The sequence below is a fragment of the Elephas maximus genome, chromosome 2, assembly GCF_024166365.1.
Source record: "Elephas maximus indicus isolate mEleMax1 chromosome 2, mEleMax1 primary haplotype, whole genome shotgun sequence".
NCBI lineage: Eukaryota > Metazoa > Chordata > Mammalia > Proboscidea > Elephantidae > Elephas > Elephas maximus.
Window position 1 is genome coordinate 120,427,222 of NC_064820.1, and position 25,343 is coordinate 120,452,564.

Sequence of the window (25,343 nt, forward strand, 5' to 3'; positions counted from 1 at the left end):
TGTTTTCTGTTCTTGTAAAACTGAGGTATCAAAGTCAGTTGCATAAACCTTAAAAAAGCTCATCTGGGCTTTTTGATACTCTAAAATAGAGCTCAGACTTTAGGACTGTAAACTAGTTTTTTTTTTTTTTAAATCATATTGCATCTAGTTATAAGGCCAAACACCTTAACTTTCTTTTTTGTATAGTATGGCTTCTTGGTCTTTCGTATAATTCTTCAAAGAGGAGGTTTTAGATAACCTTACGGCAGTGAAAATGTGTTTCTTAGGATTTGGATAAAATCCAGCAGTTTTCAGAAATCTGTTCTATAGGTTGTGTTACTAAACTGGAACTTGAATAGAACACATTATCTAGTTTTGCAAAGTGTATGTGTGTATATATATATATATGTATGTATGTTTTGTTGTTAAAGATTTATGTAGGAATGAATGTATTTCTAATATCGTATCACTTAACATGGAATTACTTAGATTGAGTCTGAAAGAAGAAAGTGTGGTGGTAATATCAAAGCATCTAATTTAACAGGAACACACCATGAAGAAAGAGATGGGTAAGAAAAATAAGAAGGAAGATGGTATTTTTTTCATCCTCTGAAATATTCTTAAACTAAACTCTGCCCACCGCATTTCCTCTTTCTTTCTCAGGAATGGGATAAGCTCAGACCTGAAAACAGTTTGACCTTTAGAAAGGAAAAACCCTGATGCCCTCATTTCCTTCAAGTTTGACACAGGAATGGGACACACCTGTCTCTCTAGCATGCACACTGGATTTAGAATATGCACAGCCAAGGAGTGTTCCTAAAGGGTGTAGCTTTAATAACTAGGGACTTGTGTCCACAGGCTTGTCTCTTTTTCACATAAAAAGCAAAAGGTAATTAGTTGGCTGTATTCTCCTCTAGCATCAAAAAGTTTGCCTAAAGTTGGTACTTCCTTAATTTAAAAACTTTCATTTAAGGACACCATTAAAATATTGGCGGTCTGTAGCTTCTTGGTCTTTTGCTGTTTTCTAAAAATGAGCATTATAATTTGAATTGCTTTATAGTAGGAAAGTTGTGCAAGTAATGGAATTGTTATAATGTCCTTTTTATTTCCCTTTTTAGTAGTTTTAGTTCGCATTAGGTAGGAGGGATCTGTCAATATTCAGCAATACTAGATTTGCAGAATACTTGTAGTTTTTAAGTGGTAAGTTATCTTTGGAACAAAAGAATTAGGATCTGAAAGTAGCATTCAGAGCCACCAACTTTTGACTACGTGTTAGCTGTTTTGCTGAATTTCTTATTTCCGTGAAAAGTTGAAGAGATTTAAATGTGATAGGTTTTCAACTCTATTGTCTTATTTTTAGGTTAACACTGAGACAATTTTAAGTGAATTACAGAGGCATGAATCTGGGCATTTTTGAAACAAAAGAACAAGAGATAAGCCGCATAGAGATTGTTAAAAGAAAGCCTAATAAACCTGATGGGACAAAAGTATAGTTTTACTGAAGAAAAAAGCCTTACATCTTTGGTTAGGATTTTAAGTGGAGTGAGCAAGAGCTTGAAAAGCAGGATCAAACAACTGCTGCTGCCGAATTACAGCTAACATTTACCATGCCTGCTAGGTGCTGTGTTTGCTTTGTTTTTCATCTTCCTTCCTGTCTTAATAGATGTTGGTACTATTACTGTTTTTAATTCCATTTTACAAATGGGAAATGGTGGCTCATAGAAAGGTTAAGTGATTTGCCCAAAGTGATATAGTCTATAAATGGCAGAGCAAAAGATAAGCATCAGAGAAAGAAATGTTGCCCAACAGTTGTGATATCAACCTTGTTCAGGTTGTGTTGTGTGTGCTAAGGATGGATTGATTTTCTTGATGTACCAGGTAGATGATAAGGAAGTGAGGATCGGTATTAGCAGTGGGGAGGAAGAACTTTTAGGTTATAGAAACTTCACAAACTTAGATAATGTCCTCAGACATATAAGCAACTCTGTCCTTAGAATATTTGAAGCATGAATTAAAAATAAAAGTATTAGAGAAAAATTATACAAGGACCTGAGACTAAAATAACTTCACATTTTTTCCATTTAAAAGTTGTGTATTATTTAAATATATAGTAGTTGATTATATAGCCATAGGTAACTGTTGGGGTTTTTGATCTTCCTATCTTTTTAAACATAGTATGGGAACCTCTGTAGATTCCTAGTTCTCTTTTCAATACGCGTTGCATCACTTATATAATATGTTAAATACTTAAAGGATGAACATACTCACCCCACAGCCTGAAAAGTAAAACTGTTCATGAGTAAACCTTTGGATGTGGAAACGTACAGGTGTGCCTATCTGGAGTTGTACCTGTGTAAATAAAACAAATTACATGGATTTAAAGTGCCAACTTTTTTTTTTTTTCCTATTTGTAGGATACTCAGGAGCAGAATTGAAATTTTTTATCCCTGAATTTATCTGTCACTCCTTTACCACCATCGCCTTTTTTGTTCTCAGTGTTCGCTGTTTTTTATTTATTTGGAAGTTCAGGTTGAACTCCTTGGGTAGTGAGAAACATATAAAATTAAATAGCCTTAGTACAATTTTGCATTTTGTTCTGTCCCATTCCTGGGCCCTGTTTTCTGAGAATAGAACATTGGTTTGCTCATTTTTTACTGAAGCGAAGTGTCCCTTTGTCCAACTCTTCGAAGATTGCTGTGGAAGGTGATTCTGTCACTTTGAAGCTAGAACATCTAAACACTGCCTGCGTTTTGTTCAGAATAATATGACTTTCTGAGTGTTAGCTGTATGTGCTTGAAAATCTGATCTCTTAGAATAGGAATTTTATTTATGTTCTTTCAGAAGAAAAATTGTACCTGGGACTTCTCATTTTGTGGGGATAGCAGGAGACTATATGATAGTTTTAGGTCTAGGATTAAGCCCGCACATGTAATGCTTTATGGACTAATGTGACAGTGTAAAAATCTGCTGTCTGTGGAAGCTGCCTTTCTCAATTTGGTGCTTTTACATAATGGGAGGCCAGTCTACCCACACACAACAGCTGCGGAAATAAAGTTGCACAATGTATTTGACAAAATAATTATAATATCAAGTAAAGTGAGTTTGTTCATGCAATGAAGTCTGTCTTTAATGGATTGATCTTGAACATATTAGGGAATTCCACCCCTCACATATTTAAACTTTTGATGAACAAATAGTGATCACGACAAAGAAGAAATATAAGGTCTGAAATTGCCCTGTCTTGGGTTTAATCTTCATCTACAGATTGGAATTATGATATCTTCTACCCTGGGTTGTTTAGATTAAATGAATTAACATAAATACTTGAAACGGAGTCTGTGGCTTATAAAAAAAAAAAAAAAAAACCCAGTGCCATAGAGTCGATCCCGACTCATAGCGACCCTGTAGGACAGAGTAGAACTACCCCATAGAGTTTCCAAGGAGCGCCTGGTGGATTCGAACTGCCAACCCTTTGGTTAGCAGCCGTAACACTTAACCAGTACGACCAGAGTTTATAGTAGGCACTTAAATGAATGGCTGCCCCCGCCCACCCCGCCCAAGAGAAGCCATTCGAGCAGAAATCAGACTGGTTACTCCTCTTTTTTCCATATGACTGAACGTTAAGCAGCAGTCTGTCCTCATCCCACTTTGGTTTGTGTTTGTATCCTGTGCTCCTAATTTTAGCCTTTTCTTCCCATTTTTACATTCATTGTGTAAAGTTTACATTGCTAATGGCTCTCAGTAAATTGAGAGAGGTATTTACACAGGGGCGAGCCACTTAACCTTGGTAGCGCTGGAGTGTCTTCATTTATATTCGAACTACTCAGAGTGTAGCTCCTGAATCACCAGCGTGAGCACCCCTGGCTTTGTACATGTTGCCAGGCTGGTAGTTGTGCATTTAGTTCCAGCAGTGGCCTTACTGGCATTTATAGGGTTGAGAAGGAGCCCTAGTGGCTGGACGGTTAAATGCTGGGATGAGAGGTGGGTGGTGGGAACCCACCAGCTGCTTTGCGGGAGAAAGGCGTGGCAGGCTACTCCTGTATTTTACAGCCTCGAAAATCCCCTCTGGCAGTTCTGTTTTGTTTTATACTATCGCTATCACTTTGAGTTGGAATCAGTTCCAGGGTGGTAGGTTTGTTTGGTTTTTTCTTTTTTTTTTGAATAGAGTTAAGAATGTAGACTACTTGGATGAAATTTCCGGCTTGGCTGCTTTCTACCTTGACCAAGTTTTTAAATGTCATTAAGCCTGTTTTCTGCTTCACAGGGTTGTGAGGATTAAATCAGTCAAAAGTGCTCAGTAGATTTCTAGCACAGACCACTTGAAAAAATGTTAACTGCTGTTATTTTTTCTTGAAATTATTTGTTTTATTTGATGTAGATCATGAGTTTCAGTCATTTTGCTGTATTTTCCCATGGATAATTTACTGGCTTCGGTGAATAAAATGGTTTGTAAAAACAGTTGTGATTAAAGCTCGTATACTCCTCTTGAAGGTATTCCTGGACTAATGACAAAGTGTTCCCACTGTTAGCCAGCCTGAGAAGCCTTTCAGGCAGGATGTGGATGTGTTTAGACCTTTCCATTTGCCTCCTGCCAACACCCTGGTTCACATCTTCATTGCTTGTTTGGTAGCTGCTACCATGACCTCACTGTACTTCCTGCCCAAACGTATTCTGCATTCTGATGGCAAACGTTCTTGTGAAAGTGAAGATTGCGCCACTATCTGCTCTAAAGCCTGTAGTGACTTTCCATTGATTGTAAGATAAAAACAAGCTGAAATGCTTGCATTCAAGACCCTCTATGCAGCCTCATGCTTAGGCTTCGTGGCTCCACTAAACTGCACCCCTCCCTAACCCAGATGTGCTTCAGCCCCGCCTTACCCTGCACCTTTCCATCAGCCAGGAATGCCTTCTCCACTGCCCACATCTGGTTGTAAATCCCGTCCTTTTGTAGGATTCATCTCAAACATTGTGCTGTCTGTGAAGCCTGGTCCGAGTCTCCTAGCTGGGTGTCATCACTCCCACTCAACCCAACCTTTTGACCCCACCAGCATTTTAAAGCTGTGGAACCAGTTTTTATAAGTTGCTTTATAGCTACTTTCTGTAGACTGAATTTTCATGTGTTTTATATATAGCATGGTTATCTGCTTAAAAGACAGGTAGAGTTGCTCAAAAGTTTTTTTCCCTCACCATCCTCTTACTCTTATTTACCGCCAGTTCGTCTTATTACTTTCTTCTTCTTCTAAGCCTTTTATTGTTTTCACTGGAGTAACAGGAAGGCACTGACCTTAAATATCTTCAGAGTCATACCCAAGTCAGTCTACCAAAAATTTGACATTCCAGAAAAAAGAGCATTTCTTCCTCTTTTCTCCCTGTTGTTACCTATTTAGTGTTCCAGGTCTTTCTCACTAAGACTCAGGGTATTTTCCCATAGTAACTTAGTTGACAAAGCTTTATGTATGTTAGTGATGACTTTCTGGAGTCAGTAGTTTTAAAAAGCAAATGAAAATTTTCAGCATCCCTTGCTCTTTGAGCAAAAGTATTTTGTGCGAATTTCTTTCTTTTTTTGGTAGAGTTCAAATACTTTAACATCATAATTCTTTTTCATCAGCCTTGTAGACTGCTTTTTGTTGGACTCAGCCCCTCTCAATGTTGCCATGTCCCCTACTGGAGACTTCCTGGCCACATCCCACGTGGACCACCTTGGAATTTATCTCTGGTAAGTTCTTTCGTACAGGTGTCCTGTTTTGGGAAAAACAGTCCTGTTTAGAGAAAAGTGAGGCTGGCAGAGAAACATAGTTGCTAAAATTCCCATTTCATTTTTTTACTTAAAAAAAAGTTACGCCGTTAACACAGATGGTGAAATCATCTTAGAATACACTTTTAAGTGCGTATTCTAAACTACATGACTGATTTTCATCTGATAACATATTTGGCTTTCATTTCAAGAAAAGGTGAGTTTTTTTTTTTTTTAAGCTTAGCGAACAAGTGATAATAGAGCTCCAGCTGGGAACTGCCCAGCTAAGCCTGGGCCTTACTGCCATTACCCTGCTACTACTTTATGACCTGTGTTGGTCACTTCTGAACTTTGACCTGCTGTGGTCAAAATCCTTTCTAAAATTTCTTGTTCCATTGAAAAAAAAAACATGTAGAGATATTTATGGTGATCTTCAAGTTTTTCTATGATGAAACCTGTAAGACTTACCTGATCACTCAAATTAAATGGAACATCGTATGGGTCTGGAAAATGTTTGTTTCCTGGGTTTATACATCTATTTTAACTCCTATTAGGGAAAGAAAAAGAATTGATTTCTAATCACAAAATTTTATATTTAGATTTTTTAAGATACAGAAATAAATACTATATATACTAGAAATAGACTCTGATTACCTTAGTAATCAAAAAGGTGACTCTCCTAGAATCCAAGAGGCTTGAACAATCAACACAAGTGAAGAAGACTAGTAGCTGTGAGATCTCAGCAGCAGGACTATGGACCTCCTCCATGTAGTGCTGCTGTTAGTGAAACTGAGAACCTGAGATTCCCAATTTTTATTTTCCATTCTAGATTCAGAAAGTCTAGGAAAGATGATCTGATTAGCCTGGTTTGGGACAGGTATCTACATCTTGCTTAGTCGTCCATGGCCAGAGTCCAAGGTCAAATAACAGAAACATGGCCACTTAGAGGGCCATTCTAGAGCAGGGGAAATCCATGACTGGTCAGTAACCCTGAGAATGTGATAAATGGATTCTCTCTGACTTACTCTCTGAGTCCATCTTTCCTTCAGTTAAAATTTCTGTAAATGAAAGTTGAGATATGAAAACATATGGAGACTATTTTACCACTGGTTTCTTAAATAAACACATTTTTGTACTATATTTTAAAAAATTCCATTAATAATAAGTTTGTGTACAACTTTCTTAAGAAGGCATTTATGACAATCTATCTTTGAGGTTTTTTTGTAACTAATAACTAATTGGAGTCTGTAGGCAGTCTCAAGATTATAGGGATCATCACTAGTAATGAAAGTTCCTCTGAGGAAAAAAAGTTTTTTATTAAGTTTTAAGATATTTACTTGTGTTGTTTTGATTTCTTAGGTCCAATGTATCCCTATATTCAATTGTTTCCTTACGGCCACTTCCTACAGATTATGTCCCTTCAGTAGTGATGCTTCCTGGTACTTGTCAAAACCAAGGTAAATCACAAAATAGTAAAATAATTTTTGAGGTGTTACTATGTGGAATGTAATATAGGCACTGTTGCTGCTGCAGGCAAAGTTCAGTGCATTTGTCAAAGTGTATTTTTTAACTGATAAGGAATATTTTGGATGACTTCATGAGTTTATGAAAAATATAATTGATGTGGTGTAAAATCAAATAGTACAACAGTAGAGGGATGCTTTGAATTTTTAGTTGGGAGTAGTGACTAATCTGAGAAAATAAGGAAAACAGGGATGAGGAAAAAAGTGGGGAGCTTACGAGACTGTAACAAGTAAACACATTATAAAATACCAGTGGATTTGGAGTGACAAATGACTTTTATATGATTAAAATCTCACTTTGCATTAATTTGTTTACCTGAAAAATTTTTATTTTAAGATATGGAATTGTCAGAAGAAACCACAGAACCAAGTGATGAAATGGTAGCATATGACTCACCAGAACAGTTGAATGAGCAATTGGTGACTCTGTCCCTCCTCCCTGAATCACGGTGGAAAAACCTTCTTAATCTTGATGTTATTAAGGTAATACTACGGTACACTTAAATTTGGGCCCCTAAAGACACATTGCAGAAACTTTTTTTTTTTTTTTTTAGCAATAGCTTCCCCTACTTTGACGGACTTAGGGATACCAGTTAATGCCTGAGGCACCAAAGAAAAAGTCACGTAACTGAATGTCATTTAATCTCATGGGATTTTTCACTCTATTATGTATATATACTTGGAGAGCGCTCGGCAAACCTTAGAATGTGGTAGAAGTTCATCCTGCAGCTACAGAGCTATTAGAAGCTGATGCTATTTAAATTCAGCCTAAATAAGTTACTTTTTTAGCTTCTGAAACAAAAACTGCCATGTTAATGTGTGATATTTCTAGTGCTAGGCATAGTGCTGGTAGCGTAGCAGTTAAGTGCTACAGCTGTTAACCAAAGGGTCGGCAGTTCGAATCTGCCAGGCGCTCCTTGGAAACTCAGTGGGCAGTTCTACTCCGTCCTGTAGGGTCGCTGTGAGTCGGAATCGACTCGAGGGCGCTGGGTTTTGGTGGTGGGTTAGGCATTTGAGGACCAGGGAAGTTTTCAGTGGACTTTCATGAAGCTGTGGTTAACTTCTCGTCCCACAACCTACCCTGTCAAGTACAAGAAGATTTTTAGAGCTTGTTGTGTCAGGGCCAGGCACTTCAGTTTATATGAACTAAAAACAAACCAAACCTGTTGCCAGTGAATTGATGCCAACTTATGGTGACCTCATGTGTTCCAGAGTAGTACTGCTCTGGGGTTTTTGTGGCTGTAATCTTTACAGAAGCAGATTGCCAGGCCTTTCTTCCTATGGGCTGCTGAGTGGGTTTGAACTGCCAATCTTTAAGTTAGTAGTTGAGCCCAAATGATTTGTGCCAACCAGGGACCTCTATATTTACAGGTATAGGGGCCAGGATTTCAATGTGTATTATGGGGAGTAACAATTCTGCCTCATCAGCAAGGTGCTGGAGGTCTGCTCTGGGAAGCCTGGGATAAGGGTACTGGGGTACCGATCAGAGTGGAATTTTATTTTAGCATTCCAATCTGAAAAGGTGTGATTCCTTTTTTACTTTTTGGCCTTTGTTTTAGAATTGCTTTGGAATTAAATATTAGAAACTGTTGGTAACATAATTGCTCACTGGCTTTTTTTTTTTTCTTTCTTTCACTTTTTCATTTTCTCTTAATCAGAAAAAGAATAAACCAAAGGAACCACCCAAAGCACCAGAATCAGCACCATTTTTTATTCCAACAGTTCCTGGCCTTGTACCCAGATATGCTGTACCTGAACAGAATAATAATCCCCGGCAGGTAAACGCCAAATTGGAGGGTTCTGAGTATATGGGGTGTGTGTGTATGTCTGTGTTCTATGTGTTGTACTTTTGTAATTCTTTACCAAGACCTAATTTTACAGATAGAGAGTAAATTAAGGATAGCTTTTAATTATAAGCTATGCATTTTTTGTTATACTTGTGTTCTTTGAATAATGTGTATTTCTTTTTATTTAAGTCTAAAGTGGTTAACCTTGGAATTTTGGCTCAAAAATCAGAGTTCTGCTTGAAACTTGAAGAAGGACTGGTAAATAATATATGTAAGTTAAATTATAAAGTATTCTGACAAGTATCTTCTGTTTGTTTTACTATATATGAAGAGAAATTAAATATTAGCAGGATTTCTCAACTAAACACCCCGTGCCATCGAGTCAATTCCAACTCATAGCAACCCTATATGGCAGAGTAGAGCTGCCCCATAGAGTTTCCAAGGAGCGCCTGGCGGATTCAAACAGTTGACTTCTTGGTTAGCAGCCGTACCACTTAACCAGTATGCCACCAGGGTTTCCTTCTTAACTAAAGAGGTTAGTAAAACTTAAAAGGATTGAAATTTTGATTCTAATCTGAAGAATTTTAGTTTTTGCAATATTAAATGAGTTGACACTAAAATCAAATAATATTGGTATTCTAATAATCTGAGAACCTTTCATACATTCTCTGTGGAAAATTAGAACTTTTTGGTATTTGAAGATGGACACACACTGACTGTCCTATTGGGTCACTATGAGTCGCAATCGACTCGACAGCACTGGGTTTTTTTTTTACACACTGACATTACTTGTCTATAATAATGAGATGGTCTTTCTTGATGTGAGTCAAATGTAAAATTTTGTTGTCTCATTTCTGTAGCAGATAACTTACAAGCCTTTTGTTTTTGTTTACAAATATAATTTGCAACACAATAGAGACTTTTAGGCAATTTCAAATATTCCCAAGTTATCCTTTTATTTATTGAGTGTGTCAATAAGCCTAAATTTTGAAGGCTACAGCCTGTAGCTAGTAATGATGAACAATTAGAATTATAAGCAGTTAAGAAAACCGCAGTCACAATCCTGAGAAAATTCACTTATCCCATTGCTTTATGATCTAAATGGTTTTGTTTTCTTACCACATTGGAGAAAGCCAAAGAATGGTACTGACAGGCCTTTGGGAGACCCGGGTGGCATTGCTGTTAAGAGCTACGGCAGCTAACTAACCAAAAACGCGGCAGTTCGAATCCACTAGGCGCTCCTTGGAAACCCTGTAGGGCAGTTCTACTCTGTCCTAAAGTGTTGCTATGAGTTGGAATTGACTCGGTAGCAACGGGTTTGGTTTTTTTTTTTATTTCTTAGGCCTTTATAGATGACTAAAATAAAGCCAAATCATAACAGGAAGTAACTTGTTATATTTATGGAGTGACAGAAAAAAAAGCTCTATTGTGCAGTATAACTGAGGGACAGAAAATAAAATTTATTAGACTTTTGCTGTTGGCATTGTTCCTTTTCAAAAAGCTACAACCTTAGTTATTGCCATTGTAATGTCAAAGGCCTCATATATAAAAATGGTTGTAAGTGAGTGGAGTATGTTTCCGTAGGAGGCATATGAAACAACAGTGTTTACTTCCAGGGAGAAGAAGTAGATTTAGAATGAGTAAGAATAAAGGGTGGAATCTTTCCTCTCTTATATATTTCTGTATTGTTAGTATTTCTTAATGATCATGTGGTTATAATTTTTATAACAATAAAAAAGGAGGAAAAAGAAACTCCACTACTCATCTTATTCCCAGAGGTAACCACTATTAATAGTTGGCTGTGTACCTTTGTGGCCTTCTTATTATGTTAAGATTTGCTGCAGTTGATTTTTGAGCATTTTAAAGTTTCTCTTGGTAGGCATTAATTAGATTTTCTTTAATAGCCTTAACAACAGAAAGAAAAATTACTGAAAACAAAAAATATTTAGTGCTTTTATTATTTTTTATTGTTGCTGTCATTATGTATACTAATTTCTTGGTTTATACTACTACTACATGAGAAAATTAACCCGTGGAAAGAATTTCCTATGCTATAAAACTGTAGTTTCCTAAGTAAAGTAATTGTAGGTAATAACTGGATTCTTTTTAAAACTTAATGCAGATGAGCCTGCTCTCAGTCTTCTGAAAGAATTAGGCCCATCAGGAATTGAAACAGAGCTGCGAAGCTTGTCTCCTGATTGTGGTGGGTCTGTAGAAGTCATGCAGAGCTTCTTGAAAATGGTCGGGATGATGTTGGACAGAAAGTGTGATTTTGACTTAGCCCAAGCCTACCTGTCATTGTTTCTAAAGGTAAGTCTGGTGTAAGACAGTACTCTCCAGGATGCCTGCCTTTATAGCAGGGTTGACTAGTGGAATTTTCTTTGAAGATGGAAGTGTTCTGTATCTGACTGTCCAGCACAGTAGCCACAAGCCACATGTGGCTACTGAGTGCTTGAAATATGACTCGCATGACCGAGAAACTGAATTTTTAATTTCATTGAATTTTAATTAATTTAAGTCTGAATAATCACATGTAGCTAGTAACTACCATATTGGACAGTACTGCTTTAAGTAGTTACATTTTGGAAGTTTTTCTATGTTCATGAAGAATAAGTCAAATTGTGTTTTTGTTTGGTACTGGTAAAATAAAAATATTTAAACTTGTTGGACTTTCAAGTGATTTTGACAATAACAGAATTAACAAATTTTATGATTATTATTATAGAGAACTCATGTTTTGAGGGTCCACTTCAGTGGCTGAACATGTTGAAGGACGTAGATGATCCGGAAAATGATGCTGATTTTAGTGAAAACAGAATTCTTCGTCTATACCATTAATACCTACTATGAGGTTTCACATGATGTAATTATTAACAGGGTAGCTATTTAGATGTTAGCATGTACGCTTTCAAAATGGAAATACCACAAATTGTTTCTGTAGCCTTTCCCGAATTTCCATAGGCCCCGAACATGAATTTCTTAAATCTTTAGAAAATATAGCAAAGAGCCTATGTGCAATTCACTCTAGTGTGTTACAACGAAGGGAGAGACTTACAGACGCACAGAACTACGGATGTAGAGCGAGGACTTCTGGGTGCACATCAGGACTGTCTGTAGGTGGAGGAAAGTAAGACACTTAGTACTATTAAGGAAGTGATACTACCATAAAAGAGCTCATGATGATAACAGAGAGAAAAATGGCACATAGTAATAAACTAGTGTTTAAGGAAAAAAATTCAGATAGTACCTCCTGAGGTTCCTTGGTAAAAAATTTCAATCCAGAGTAGACAAAAATATAATTTCCTTAAATTAACTGTTCAACTATCATATTTTTCTTTTCAGTTACACCTTAAAATGCTTCCTTCAGAGCCAGTGCTCTTAGAAGAATTGACAAAGTTGTCGTCACAAGTGGAAGAAAACTGGATCCGTTTACAGTCACTCTTCAATCAAAGCTTGTGTGTTCTAAATTACATAAAAAGTGCTTTGTTATAAAAATAAATTTAAGGGACTTTAATGTTAAATAGATACAATTTAACTCATATTTTGTTTTCCAAGATTGAATGAAGAGAAAAACGTTGGCTCTATTGACTAGTCAGTGATTCTTCACCTTAAATACTAAATACTTTCTTGAAATGAAATTGTACTTGGCTCCGTTTGTCTTGAAGATTTAAACAATCTACTCTAGTAATTATCTGAGTCTCAGTATTGCTGAATTGAAGTTGTCTAATACATAATATAGTTATAAAAGTGCTTTCATGATGTGACTGCTTCATGATATGAAGAAAAGGAGTGTTTCCTTCCTTAGTGGCCTGTGATGAAAACATGAATCACTGAGTCTTAGAGCTGGAAGAGAGGTGAGACTTCTTCTAGTACCACCCTCTCACGTCAGCAGAAGGGGAGGCAGGCTGACGTCTGCTCAGGTCTCAGTGACAGATCTAGATTTTCTAACAGTGACCTGGTGCTCTCTCCATTGCAGCCTTTCTAAAGGAAATCCTTGCATCAGGAATGTTCAGGCACTTGTCCAAGGCAGATTGCCTTAGGAGAAGGTTGTCACCTTAGAAGAAGGTTGGGCAGATACCTAGGATAAAAAAAAAAAAATTTTTTTTTTTTTTTTTAGGTAAGGGAAATTCCAAATTCCTTGGAAGGTTTGTCCTTCAGGGCGTTTCTTCCTCCCTGATGATCTTTTAATTTTAATTGCTGGCTGTGCTTTTCTTTCACACCCATTTCAAAACATTTTCTCTTATTTTCACGGCTCAAGACTTAGCAATGCATGAATTAAATATAAGCAGTTCTTAAAAGGATGGTGCCCTGGAAAGTTTTTAGTTTGTGTACTCAAAAGAAGTATCATTCTTAAAATAACAGACTTGTTGGACTTGAAAACTAATACCACTCTGGTTCAATATTAGGACAAAAGAGTTTCGCAGAATAATCTCAAAAAGGAGCAGTCCCCACGTAGCATTGACCACAGATGCATTTTATATTAAAATGTTATTTAAGAGTGTAAGATAGAGTTGGTATACTGCTAAGGAAATAAGCTAATATGATTTTATACTTAATTTTGTTTTCCTTGTAGAAATATTGACTTATTAAAGCCACTGTTAATAGTGATTTAAGTTCTAACTCTAAAGACAATTTCCGTCTTCCCCAAATGCTGTATTCTAAATATATGACAGTATAATCATGTACATGTAAAGATTGTAAACAACTAAAACTAAATATTAAGAGCTCTAAACTGATACTTCATAAATCACGAACTGAATTTTCTTCTCTCTTTTAAATGAGAATACAGGAGTTGAGTGTATTCTTTTTATTGGAGGTATCTTTAGATAGATTACAGTATAATTTTGGCAAGTAATTTTCCAGAACCTTTTCTGTGCAATTGCAGTAGAGGGAGAGAGGGAGGGAGGGAGGAAGGGCGAAAGAAATACAAAGTGTAATTTTTGTGTGTGTATTTTTCTAAAAATTCTAAATTACTCATCTAATTATGACTACATTTTTCACTTGTAAAAACTTTAGAGAGAAGGCTTTTTTGACAACTACCTTCAATCCCAGTAGTTTCCCTAGAGGTAATAGTTGTGAGCTCTCCTCTAGATCTTTTTCTATGAATGTTTATACCTGTTATATATAGCTACAAGAAACAATATATTGCATAGTTTGTTTTTTACATAAATACATGTATATCATTCTACAACTTGCTTTTTCTTCCTCTGTTGGCGCGACTGTGAAGTCGAATGGCTGTAAGAATGGAAAATGATGTGCAGTACTTTGAGTAGCTAAGGAGATGTGTACTCTGTGATCTGCAGTCTCACTTCTGGCCAGTCACAATGTTCATGAAAAAATGCATACTACCAGGATGTTCACTGAAACATTGTTTGTAGCAGCAGGGAGTTGGAGGCAACTTAAGCAACCACCCCTTGTGAAATAGTTATATAAAATGTACTATATACAAATGAAGAAATACCATAGAGTAAAGAACAGATTTTACATCAATGTGAGTAGATCTTAAAACACGGGTTGACTTAAAAAAAAAAAGATTCTGTAGCACCATATCATTTATATAAATTAATACATAAAACCAGACCTGTTCACATGGAGTCATTTTGAGCCCATGGCAACCCCATACTTTACAGAATAGAACTGCTTCATAGGGTTTTCTTGGGTGTAATCTTTGGGGAAGCAGATTGCCAGGCCTTTCATGGCACCACTTCGTAGGTTCAAACCACCAACTTTTAGGTAAGTAGTCAAGCACGAACTGTGCCACCCAGTGAGCTAAGTTAATACATAGAACAATAAATATTCTAGGGTTTATAGTTGAGGACTTGAAGATAAATGGGGGAAAACCTAGTAAAAAACAAAGTGTTCTTACGCTGATAATCATAGTGTGTACTATGAATTGAGAATTCTGTGCAGAAGGTCCAAAAAAATGAAAGTCATAATTGATTAACATTGCCTTACAATCACTTTGAAAAATAAGACTTACCCAATAATAAGAAGAAATCCTGTGAAATCACATGATGTAGATAGAGCCAAGTGTACTTGGAATAAAAAATTAACAAAACAAGGCATTCTTATTGACCTGCATAATCATTTTTTTTTAATTAACTTTTATTGAGCTTCAAGAGAACGTTTACAAATCAAGTCAAACTGTCACATATAACTTTATATACACCTTACTCCGTACTCCCACTTGCTCTCCCCCTGATGAGTCAGCCCTTCCAGTCTCTCATGACATTTTTGCCAGCTTCCAACTCTCTCTATCCTCCCATCCCCCTCCAGACAGGAGATGCCAACACAGTCTCAAGTGTCCACCTGATATAAATAGCTCACTCTTCATCAGCATCTCTCTCCTACCCACTGTCCTGTCCCTTTCATGTCTGATGAGTTGTCTTCGGGAATGGTTCCTGTCCTGGGCCAACAGAAGGTTTGGGGACCATGACCGCCGGGATTCCTCTAGTTTCAGTCAGACCATTAAGTATGGTCTTTTTGTGAGAATTTGGGGTCTGCATCCCACTGATCTCCTGCTCCCTCAGGGGTTCTCTGTTGTGTTCCCTGTCAGGGCAGTCATCAATTGTGGCCGGGCACCAACTAGTTCTTCTGGTCTCAGGATGATGTAGGTCTCTGGTTCATGTGGCCCTTTCTGTCTCTTGGGCTCTTAGTTATTGTGTGACCTTGGTGTTCTTCATTCTCCTTTGATCCAGGTGGTTTGAGACCAATTGATGCATCTTGGATGGCCGCTTGTTAGCATGTAAGACCCCAGATGCCACATTTTAAAGTGGGATGCAGGATGTATTCGTAATAGAATTATTTTGCCAATTGACTTAGAAGTCCCCTTAAACCATGGTCCCCAAACCCCCGCCCTTGCTCCGCTGACCTTTGAAGCATTCAGTTTATCCCGGAAACTTCTTTGCTTTTGGTCCAGTCAAGTTGAGCTGACCTTCCATGTACTGAGTATTGTCCTTCCCTTCACCTAAAGCAGTTCTTATCTACTAACTAATCAGTAAAAAACCGTCTCCCACCCTACCTCCTTCCCCCCTCGTAACCACAAAAGTATGTGTTCTTCTCAGTTTATACTATTTCTCAAGCTCTTATAATAGTGGTCTTATACAATATTTGTCCTTTGGCCTCTGACTAATTTCGCTCAGCCTAATGCCTTCCAGGTTCCTCCATGTTATGAAATGTTTCACTGATTCGTCACTGTTCTTTATCGATGCGTAGTATTCCATTGTGTGAATATACCACAATTTATTTATCCATTCATCCATTGATGGACACCTTGGTTGCTTCCAGCTTTTTGCTATTGTAAACAGAGCTGCAATAAACATGGGTGTGCATATATCTGTTTGTGTGAAGGCTCTTATTTCTTTAGGGTATATTCCGAGGAGTGGGATTTCTGGGTTGTATGGTAGTTCTATTTCTAACTTTTTAAGAAAACGCCAGATAGATTTCCAAAGTGGTTGTACCATTTTACATTCCCACCAGCAGTGTAGAAGAGTTCCATTCTCTCCGCAGCCTCTCCAACATTTATTATTTTGTGTTTTTTGGATTAATGCCAGCCTGGTTGGAGTGAGATGGAATCTCATCGTAGTTTTAATTTGCATTTCTCTAATGGCTAATGATCGAGAGCATTTTCTCATGTATCTGTTAGCTGCCTGAATATCTTCTTTAGTGAAGTGCGTGTTCATATCCTTTGCCCACTTCTTGATTGGGTTGTTTGTCTTTTTGTGGTTGAGTTTTGACAGAATTATATAAATTTTAGAGATCAGGTGCTGGTCAGAGATGTCATAGCTGAAAATTCTTTCCCAGTCTGTAGGTGGTCTTTTTACTCTTTTGGTGAAGTCTTTAGATGAGCATAGGTGTTTGATTTTTAGGAGCTCCCAGTTATCTGGTTTCTCTTCGTCATTTTTAGTAATGTTTTGTATTCTGTTTATGCCTTGTATTAGGGCTCCTAAGGTTGTCCCTATGTTTTCTTCCATGATCTTTATCGTTTTAGTCTTTATGTTTAGGTCTTTGATTCACTTCGAGTTAGTTTTTGTGCACGGTGTGAGGTATGGGTCCTGTTTCATTTTTTTGCAAATGGATATCCAGTTATGCCAGCACCATTTGTTAAAAAGACTATCTTTTCCCCAATTAACTGACACTGGGCCTTTGTCAAATATCAGCTGCTCATATGTGGATGGATTTATATCTGGGTTCTCAATTCTGTTCCATTGGTCTATGTGCCTGTTGTTGTACCAGTACCAGGCTGTTTTGACTACTGTGGCTGTGTAATAGGTTCTGAAATCAGGTAGAGTGAGGCCTCCCACTTTCTTCTTCTTTTTCGGTAATGCTTTGCTTATCCGAGGCTTCTTTCCCTTCCGTATGAAGTTGGTGATTTGCTTCTCTATCACCTTAAAAAATGACATTGGAATTTGGATCGAAAGTGCATTGTATGTATAGATGGCTTTTGGTAGAATAGACATTTTTACTATGTTAAGTCTTCCTATCCATGAGCAAGGTATGTTTTTCCACTTAAGTATGTCCTTTTTAATTTCTTGTAGTAGTGCTTTGTAGTTTTCTTTGTATAGGTCTTTTCCATCTTTGGTAAGATTTATTCCTAAGTATTTTATCTTCTTGGGGGCTACTGTGAATGGTATTGATTTGGTTATTTCCTCTTCGATGTTCTTTTTGTTGATGTACAGGAATCCAAGTGATTTTTGTATGTTTATTTTATAACCTGAGACTCTGCCAAACTCTTAGTTTCAGTAGTTTTCTGGAAGATTCCTTAGGGTTTTCTGTGTATAAGATCATGTCATCTGCAAATAGAGATAATTTTACTTCCTCCTTGCCAATCCGGATGCCCTTTATTTCTTTGTCTAGCCTAGTTGCTCTGGCTAGGACCTCTAGCACAATGTTGAATAAGATCAGTGATAAAGGGCATCCTTGTCTGGTTCCCGTTCTCAAGGGAAATGCTTTCAGGCTCTCTCCATTTAGAGTGATGTTGGCTGTTGGCTTTGTATAGATGCCCTTTATTATGTTGAGGAATTTTCCTTCAATTTCTATTTTGGTGAGAGTTTTTATCATGAATGGGTGTTGGACTTTGTCAAATGCCTTTTCTGCATCAATTGATAAGATCATGTGGTTTTTGTCTTTTGTTTTATTTATATGGTGGATTACGTTAATGGTTTTTCTAATATTATACCAGCCTTGGTATAAATCCAACTTGGTCATGGTGGGTTAATTTTTTGATATGTTGTTGAATTCTATTGGCTAGAATTTTGTTGAGGATTTTTGCATCTATGTTCATGAGGGGTATAGGTCTGTAATTTTCTTTTTTTGTGATGTCTTTACCTGGTTTTGGTATCAGGGATATGGTGGCTTCATAGAATGAGTTAGGTAGTATTCCGTCATTTTCTATGCTTTGAAATACCTTTAGTAGTAGTGGTGTTAACTCTTCTCTGAATGTTTGGTAGAACTCTGCAGTAAAGCCATCCGGGCCAGGGCTTTTTTTTGTTGGGAGTTTTTTGATTACCATTTCAATCTCTTTTTTTGTTATGGGTCTATTTAGTTCTACTTCTGATTGTGTTAGTATAGGTAGGTAGTGTTTTTCCAGGAATTCATCCATTTTTTCTAGGTTTGCAAATTTGTTAGAGTACGATTTTTCATAATAATCTGATATGATTCTTTTAATTTCAGTTGGGTCTGTTGTGATGTGGCCCATCTCATTTCTTATTCGGGTTATTTGTTTCCTTTCCTGTATTTCTTTAGTCAGTCTGGCCAATGGTTTATCAATTTTGTTAATTTTTTCGAAGAACCAGCTTTTGGCTTTGTTAATTCTTTCAATTGTTTTTCTGTTCTCTAATTCATTTAGTTCAGCTCTAATTTTTATTATTTGTTTTCTTCTGGTGCCTGATGGATTCTTTTGTTGCTCACTTTCTATTTGTTCAAGTTGTAGGGACAGTTCTCTGATTTTGGCTCTTTCTTCTTTTTGTATGTGTGCATTTATCGATATAAATTGGCCTCTGAGCACTGCTTTTGCTGTGTCCCAGAGGTTTTGATAGGAAGTATTTTCATTCTCGTTGCATTCTATGAATTTCCTTATTCCCTCCTTAATGTCTTCTATAACCCAGTCTTTTTTCAGGAGGGTATTGTTCAGTTTCCAAGTATTTGATTTCTTTTCCCTAATTTTTCTGTTATTGATTTCCACTTTTATGGCCTTGTGGTCTGAGAAGATGCTTTGTAATATTTGGATGTTTTGGATTCTGCAAAGGTTTGTTTTATGACCTAATATGTGGTCTATTCTAGAGAATGTTCCATGTGCGCTAGAAAAAAAAGTATACTTTGCAGCAGTTGGGTGGAGAGTTCTGTATAAGTCAATGAGGTCAAGTTGGTTGATTGTTGTAATTAGGTCTTCCGTGTCTCTATTGAGCTTCTTACTGGATGTTCTGTCCTTCTCCGAAAGTGGTGTGTTGAAGTCTCCTACTATAATTGTGGAGGTGTCTATCTCACTTTTCAGTTCTGTTAAAATTTGATTTATGTATCTTGCAGCCCTGTCATTGGGTGCATAAATATTTAATATGGTTATATCTTCCTGGTCAATTGTCCGTTTTATCATTATGTAGTGTCCTTCTTTATCCTTTGTGGTGGATTTAAGTTTAAAATCTATTTTGTCAGAAATTAATATTGCTACTCCTCTTCTTTTTTGCTTATTGTTTGCTTGATACATTTTTTTCCATCCTTTGAGTTTTTGTTTGTGTCTCTAAGTCTAAGGTGTGTCTCTTGTAGGCAGCATATAGACGGATCGTGTTTCTTTATCCAGTCTGAGACTCTCTGTCTCTTTATTGGTGCATTTAGTCCATTTACATTCAGCGTAATTATAGATAAGTAAGTGTTTGTCATTTTGATGCCTTTTTATGTGTGTTGTTGACAATTTCATTTTTCCACTTACTTTTTTGTGCTGAGACGTTTTTCTTTGTAGATTGTGTGATCCTCATTTTCATAGTATTTGACTTTATGTTTGCTGAGTCATTACGTTTTTCTTGGTTTTTATTTTGAGTTATGGAGTTGTTATACCTCTTTGTGGTTACCTTAATGTTTACCCCTATTTTTCTAAGTAAAAACCTAACTTGTGTTGTCCTATATCACCTTGTATCCCTCTCCATATGGCAGTTCTATGCCACCTGTATTTAGTCCCTCTTTTTGATTATTGTGATCTTTTACATCTTGACTTCAATGATCCCCTGTTTTGAGCATTTTCTTCTTTTTAAAATAAATCTTAATTTGTTTTTGTGATTTCCCTATTTGAGTTGATATCAGGATGTTCTGTTCTGTGACCTTGTGTTGTGCTGGTATCTGATATTATTGGTTTTCTGACCAATTTCCTTTATTTCTCCACTTGGTTTGGTTTTTGCAAATTCTCTAAGCTTTTGTTTATCTGTAAATATCTTAATTTCTCCTTCATATTTCAGAGAGAGTTTTGCTGGATATATGATCCTTGGCTGGCAGTTTTTCTCCTTCAGTGCTCTGTATATGTCATCCCATTGCCTTCTTGCCTGCATGGTTTCTGCTGAGTAGTCTGAACTTATTGGTTCTCCCTTGTAGGAGACCTTTCTTTTATCCCTGGCTACTTTTAAAATTTTCTCTTTATCTTTGGTTTTGGCAAGTTTGATGATAATATGTCTTGGTGTTTTTCTTTTTGGATCAATCTTAAATGGGGTTCGATAAGCATCTTGGATAGATATCCTTTCGTCTTTCATGATGTCAGGGAAGTTTTCTGTCAGCAGATCTTCAACTATTCTGTCTGTGTTTTCTGTCCTCCCTCCCTGTTTTGGGACTCCAATCACATGCAAGTTATCCTTCTTGATAGAGTTCCACATGATTCTTAGCGTTTCTTCATTTTTTTTAATTCTTTTATCTGATTTTTTTTTCAGCTATGTTGGTGTTAATTCCCTGGTTCTCCAGATTTCGCACTCTGCATTCCAATTGCTCGAGTCTGCTCCTCTGACTTCCTATTGCGTTGTCTAATTCTGTAATTTCATTGTTAATCTTTTGGATTTCTGAATGCTGTCTCTCTATGGATTCTTGCAACTTATTAATTTTTCCACTGTGTTCTTGAATAATCTTTTTGAGTTCTTCAACTGTTTTATCAGTGTGTTCCTTGGCTTTTTCTGCAGTTTGCCTTATTTCATTTCTGAGGTCATCCCTGATGTCTTGAAGCATTCTGTAAATTAATTTTTTATATTCTGTATATGATAATTCCAGAATTGTATCTTCATTTGGGAAAGATTTTGATTCTTTTGTTTGGGGGGTTGTAGAAGCTGTCATGGTCTGCTTCTTTATGTGGTTTGATATTGACTGCTGTCTCCAGGCCATCATTAAGATATTTTAGTGATTTATTCTATAATTGCTCACTGGGTCTTATCTTGTTTTGTTTTCTTTCAATATACGTGGATGGGCTACTAGATTGTGCTGTCTTGATTGTTGTAGCCCTTGACTTACTTATCACCTATTACCAGCTGGTTTGGGCTGTTACCAGATATATATGCCTGAGTCCATTCACTATTCTTGAGTAGAATCTGATTTTGGGTCATGAAGTGTGTGATGCCCCCTAACACCTATCCACCTTGAGAAGTAGTGGTGATAGTTGTGTGCTCCAGATTCTATTAGCAGCTGGGATTCACACTCCAGGGGGAGCAGGATGCTGACAGGCTTCCCCCAAGTGTCAGTGAGGTAGGTGTGTCTCTATTCCTAAAGCACCTTGGTGAGAGGGCTCTGCAGCTGTACCTTAGGCCCCCAATGTAAGTACCTCTACATATTGGTAGGTGTCACCCTCCTTAGACCCCTAAGGCAGGAGGCTAGGTGGTCTGGGGGGAGCTTCAGCCCTCAGTTCCCTGTTGTGGGTCAGTGAGGGCTCTGTTGAATACGCAGAGATATCAGACCTGGGAAACTTGTTTTTCCAGTAAATCCACTAAAAAAAAAAAATGCAGTCAGATCCCTATCAGATATGCCTTTGCATTCTACTAGCCACCTTGTTCCCCATAGGGATGAAAGCCCGAGATATGGATCACATATGCTTGGCTGGAGCTGGTTCTGTGTTTTTAGTCCAATTAGGGAATGATTTTTGGTCCCTGGGTTTTTTGTGGTTGCTTCTCTTAGGCCAGAAGAATGGGTTAGGAAAAGACCAAAAAAAAAAAAAAAGGGGAAAGAAAAGCCATGGAGCAGTTCTCCCTCTGGCTCAGGAAATTCCAATGTTAATAAAGATGCCTGGGAAGGGGAGGGGAGGGTTCAGAAAAACAGGAGAGAGTAGCACCCTGGGATATAGAGAAAGTTACTTATCTTGCTTGGGATGACTATATTATCTGAGATTCCCGAGGGGCGTGTCGCCTATGTGTGCTGGCTGGGTAGAGATTGCCCTGGAGGGTCAGGCCTGCAGAAGCCGCGGTCAGTTCCTCCGCTGCCAGTCCAAAGCCCAGCGTCAGGGTTCCCCGGCTGAGACGCTTCACTCCTGGCTCCAAAATCAGTCGCTGCCTCCCGGGGACTTCTCCTCCCACCAGCCGCGTCGCTGCGCCACCCTCACGGACCGGCTGGCCCCCTCCCGAGGTCAGTTCAGGTGGTTAGGGCTGTGCCCCGTGTTTACGCCGTCACAGGATGTTGTGTTCAGCCCCCCTGCACTCAGTCCTAAGCCCGGGGCCAAGGTTACCTGACTGGGACGCTGGCTCCAGGCTCTGAAAACAGTCTCTGCTTCCCCGTAGTTGTTCGTTCTCCGTCTCTGTCACTCAGGTCAACTCTTTAAATCTGTGTTTGTTGGTCAGGGTTCGTAGATTGTCATGCATGTAATCGAATCACTTGTTTTTCCGAGTCTTTGTTGCAAGAGGGATCCAAGGTAGTGTCTACCTAGTCAGCCATCTTGGCCCACTCCTCCTGCATAATCATTTTTTATATGCTCATAACCGTTTGAGAGGTTAACCTTTTTTGGTTTCGCTTTGAATATTAATGATTTAATCATTTCATTGGTACCAGTATATAAAGATTCCTCCATGTGTCTGTCAGTTTGTTGTACTGTGGGGGCTTGTGTGTTGCCCTGATGCTGGAAGCTATGCCACCAGTATTCAGATACCAGCAGGGTCACCCATGGAGGACAGGTTTTAGCTGAGCTTCCAGACTAAGACAGATTAGGAAGAAGGACCCAGCAAGTTTACTTCTGAAAAGCATTAGCCAGTGAAAGCCTTACGAATAGCAGCAGAACACTGTCTGATATAGGGCTGGAAGATGAGCCCCCCAGGTTGGAAGGCACTCAAAAGATGACTGGGGAAGGGCTGCCTCCTCAAAGTAGTCGACCTTCATGACGTGGAGTAAAGCTTCCAGGACCTTCATTTGCTGATGTGGCACAACTCAAATTGAGAAGAAACAGCTGCAAACATCCATTAATAATCGGAACCTGGAAGGTACGAAGTATGAATCTAGGAAAATTGGAAATCGTCAGAAATGAAATGGGAAGCATAAACTTCGATATCCTAGGCATTAGTGAGCTGAAATGGACTGGTATTGGCCATTTTGAATCGAACAATCATATTGTCTACTATGCTGGGAATGATAACTTGAGGAGGAATGATGTTGCATTCATCGTCAAAAAGAAAGTTTCAAGATCTCTCCTGAAGTACAGCGCTGTCAGTGATAGGATAATATCCATATGCCTACAAGGAAGATCAGTTAATACGACTATTATTCAAATTTACCCACCAACCACTAGTGTCAAAGATGAAGAAATAGAAGACTTCTATCAGCTGCCGCAGTCGGAAATTGATCAAACATGCAATCAAGATGCATTGATAATTACTGGAGATTGGAACGCGAAAGTTGGAAACAAGAAGGATCAGTAGTTGGAAAATATGGCCTTGGTGATAGAAACAATGCCAGAGGTCGAGTGATAGAATCTTGCAAGACCAACGACTTCTTCATTGCAAATACCTTCTTTCACCAACATAAACAGCAACTATACACATGGACCTCACCAAATGGAACACACAGAAATCAAATTGACTACATCTATGGAAAGAGATGATGGAAAAGCTCAATATCATCAGTCAGAACAAGGCCAGGGGCCGACTGTGGAACAGATCATCCATTGTTACATGTAAGTTCAAGCTGAAACTGAAGAAAATCAGAGCAAGTCCACAAGAGCCAAAATATGACCTTGAGTATATCCCAGCTGAATTTCGAGACTATCTGAAGAATAGACTTGATGCATTGAACACTAGTGACTGAAGACCAGATGAGTTGTGGAATGATATCAAGGACATCATCCATGAAGAAAGCAAGAGGTCATTGAAAAGACAGGAAAGAAAGAAAAGACCAAGATGGGTGTCAGAGGAGACTCTGAAACTTGCTCTCAAACGTCGAGCAGCTAAAGCAAAAGGAAAATTTGATGAAGTGAGAGAACTGAACAGAAGATTTCAAAGGACAGCTCGAGAAGACAAAGTATTATAATGTCATGTGCAAAGAACTGGAGATGGAAAACCAAAAGGGAAGAACACACTCCGCGTTTCTCAAGCTAAAAGAACTGAAAAAAAAATTCAAACCTCGAGTTGCAATAGTGAAGGATTCTATGGCGAAAATATTAAATGACAAAGGAAGCATCAAAAGAAGATGGAAGGAATACACAGAGTCATTATACCAAAAAGAATTAGTCAATGTTCAACCATTTCAAGAGGTGGCATATGATCAAGAACTGATGGTACTGAAGGAAGAAGTCCAAGCTACACTGAAGGCATTGGTGATAAACCAGGCTCCAGAAATTGACAGAATACCAGTTGAGATGTTTCAACAAACAGATGCAGTGCTGGAGGTGCTCACTTGTCTATGTCAAGAAATATGGAAGACAGCTTCCTGGCCAACTGATTGGAAGAGATCCATATTTATGCCTATTCCCAAGAAAGGTGATCCAACCAAATGTGGAAATTATAGAACAATATCATTAATATCACATGCAAGCAAAATTTTGCTGAAGATCATTCAAAAATGGCTGCAGCAGTATATCGACAGGGAACTGCCAGAAATTCAAGCTGGTTTCAGAAGAGGACGTGGAACCAGGGATATCATTGCTGATGTCAGACAGATCCTGGCTGAAAGCAGAGAATACAAAAAAGATGTTTACCTGTGTTTTATTGACTATGCAAAGGCATTTGGCTGTGTGGATCATAACAAATTATGGATAACATTGTGAAGAATGGGGATTCTGGAACACTTAATTGTGCTCATGAGGAACCTTTACATAGATCAAGAGGCAGTTTTTCCGACAGAACAAGGGGATACTGATTGGTGTGAAGTCAGGAAAGGTGTATGTCA

The 25,343-nt window shown here is 37.9% G+C and overlaps 1 protein-coding gene across 2 annotated transcripts in view; it reads left to right on the forward strand.

Annotated features, from left to right (window-relative positions):
• WDR36 (WD repeat domain 36) overlaps positions 1-16,358 on the forward strand; it is a 38,900-nt gene extending 22,542 nt beyond the window's left edge. For both annotated transcript variants that reach the window (XM_049871870.1, XM_049871865.1), the window contains exons 17-23: positions 5,588-5,695; positions 7,073-7,170; positions 7,574-7,719; positions 8,895-9,014; positions 9,213-9,294; positions 11,146-11,333; positions 12,366-16,358. In XM_049871870.1, coding sequence (XP_049727827.1) covers positions 5,588-5,695; positions 7,073-7,170; positions 7,574-7,719; positions 8,895-9,014; positions 9,213-9,294; positions 11,146-11,333; positions 12,366-12,515 — 892 coding nt within the window. In that variant the 3' untranslated portion in view covers positions 12,516-16,358. The remainder of the gene's footprint in view (positions 1-5,587; positions 5,696-7,072; positions 7,171-7,573; positions 7,720-8,894; positions 9,015-9,212; positions 9,295-11,145; positions 11,334-12,365) is intronic.
• The last annotated feature ends 8,985 nt before the right edge of the window (positions 16,359-25,343 follow it).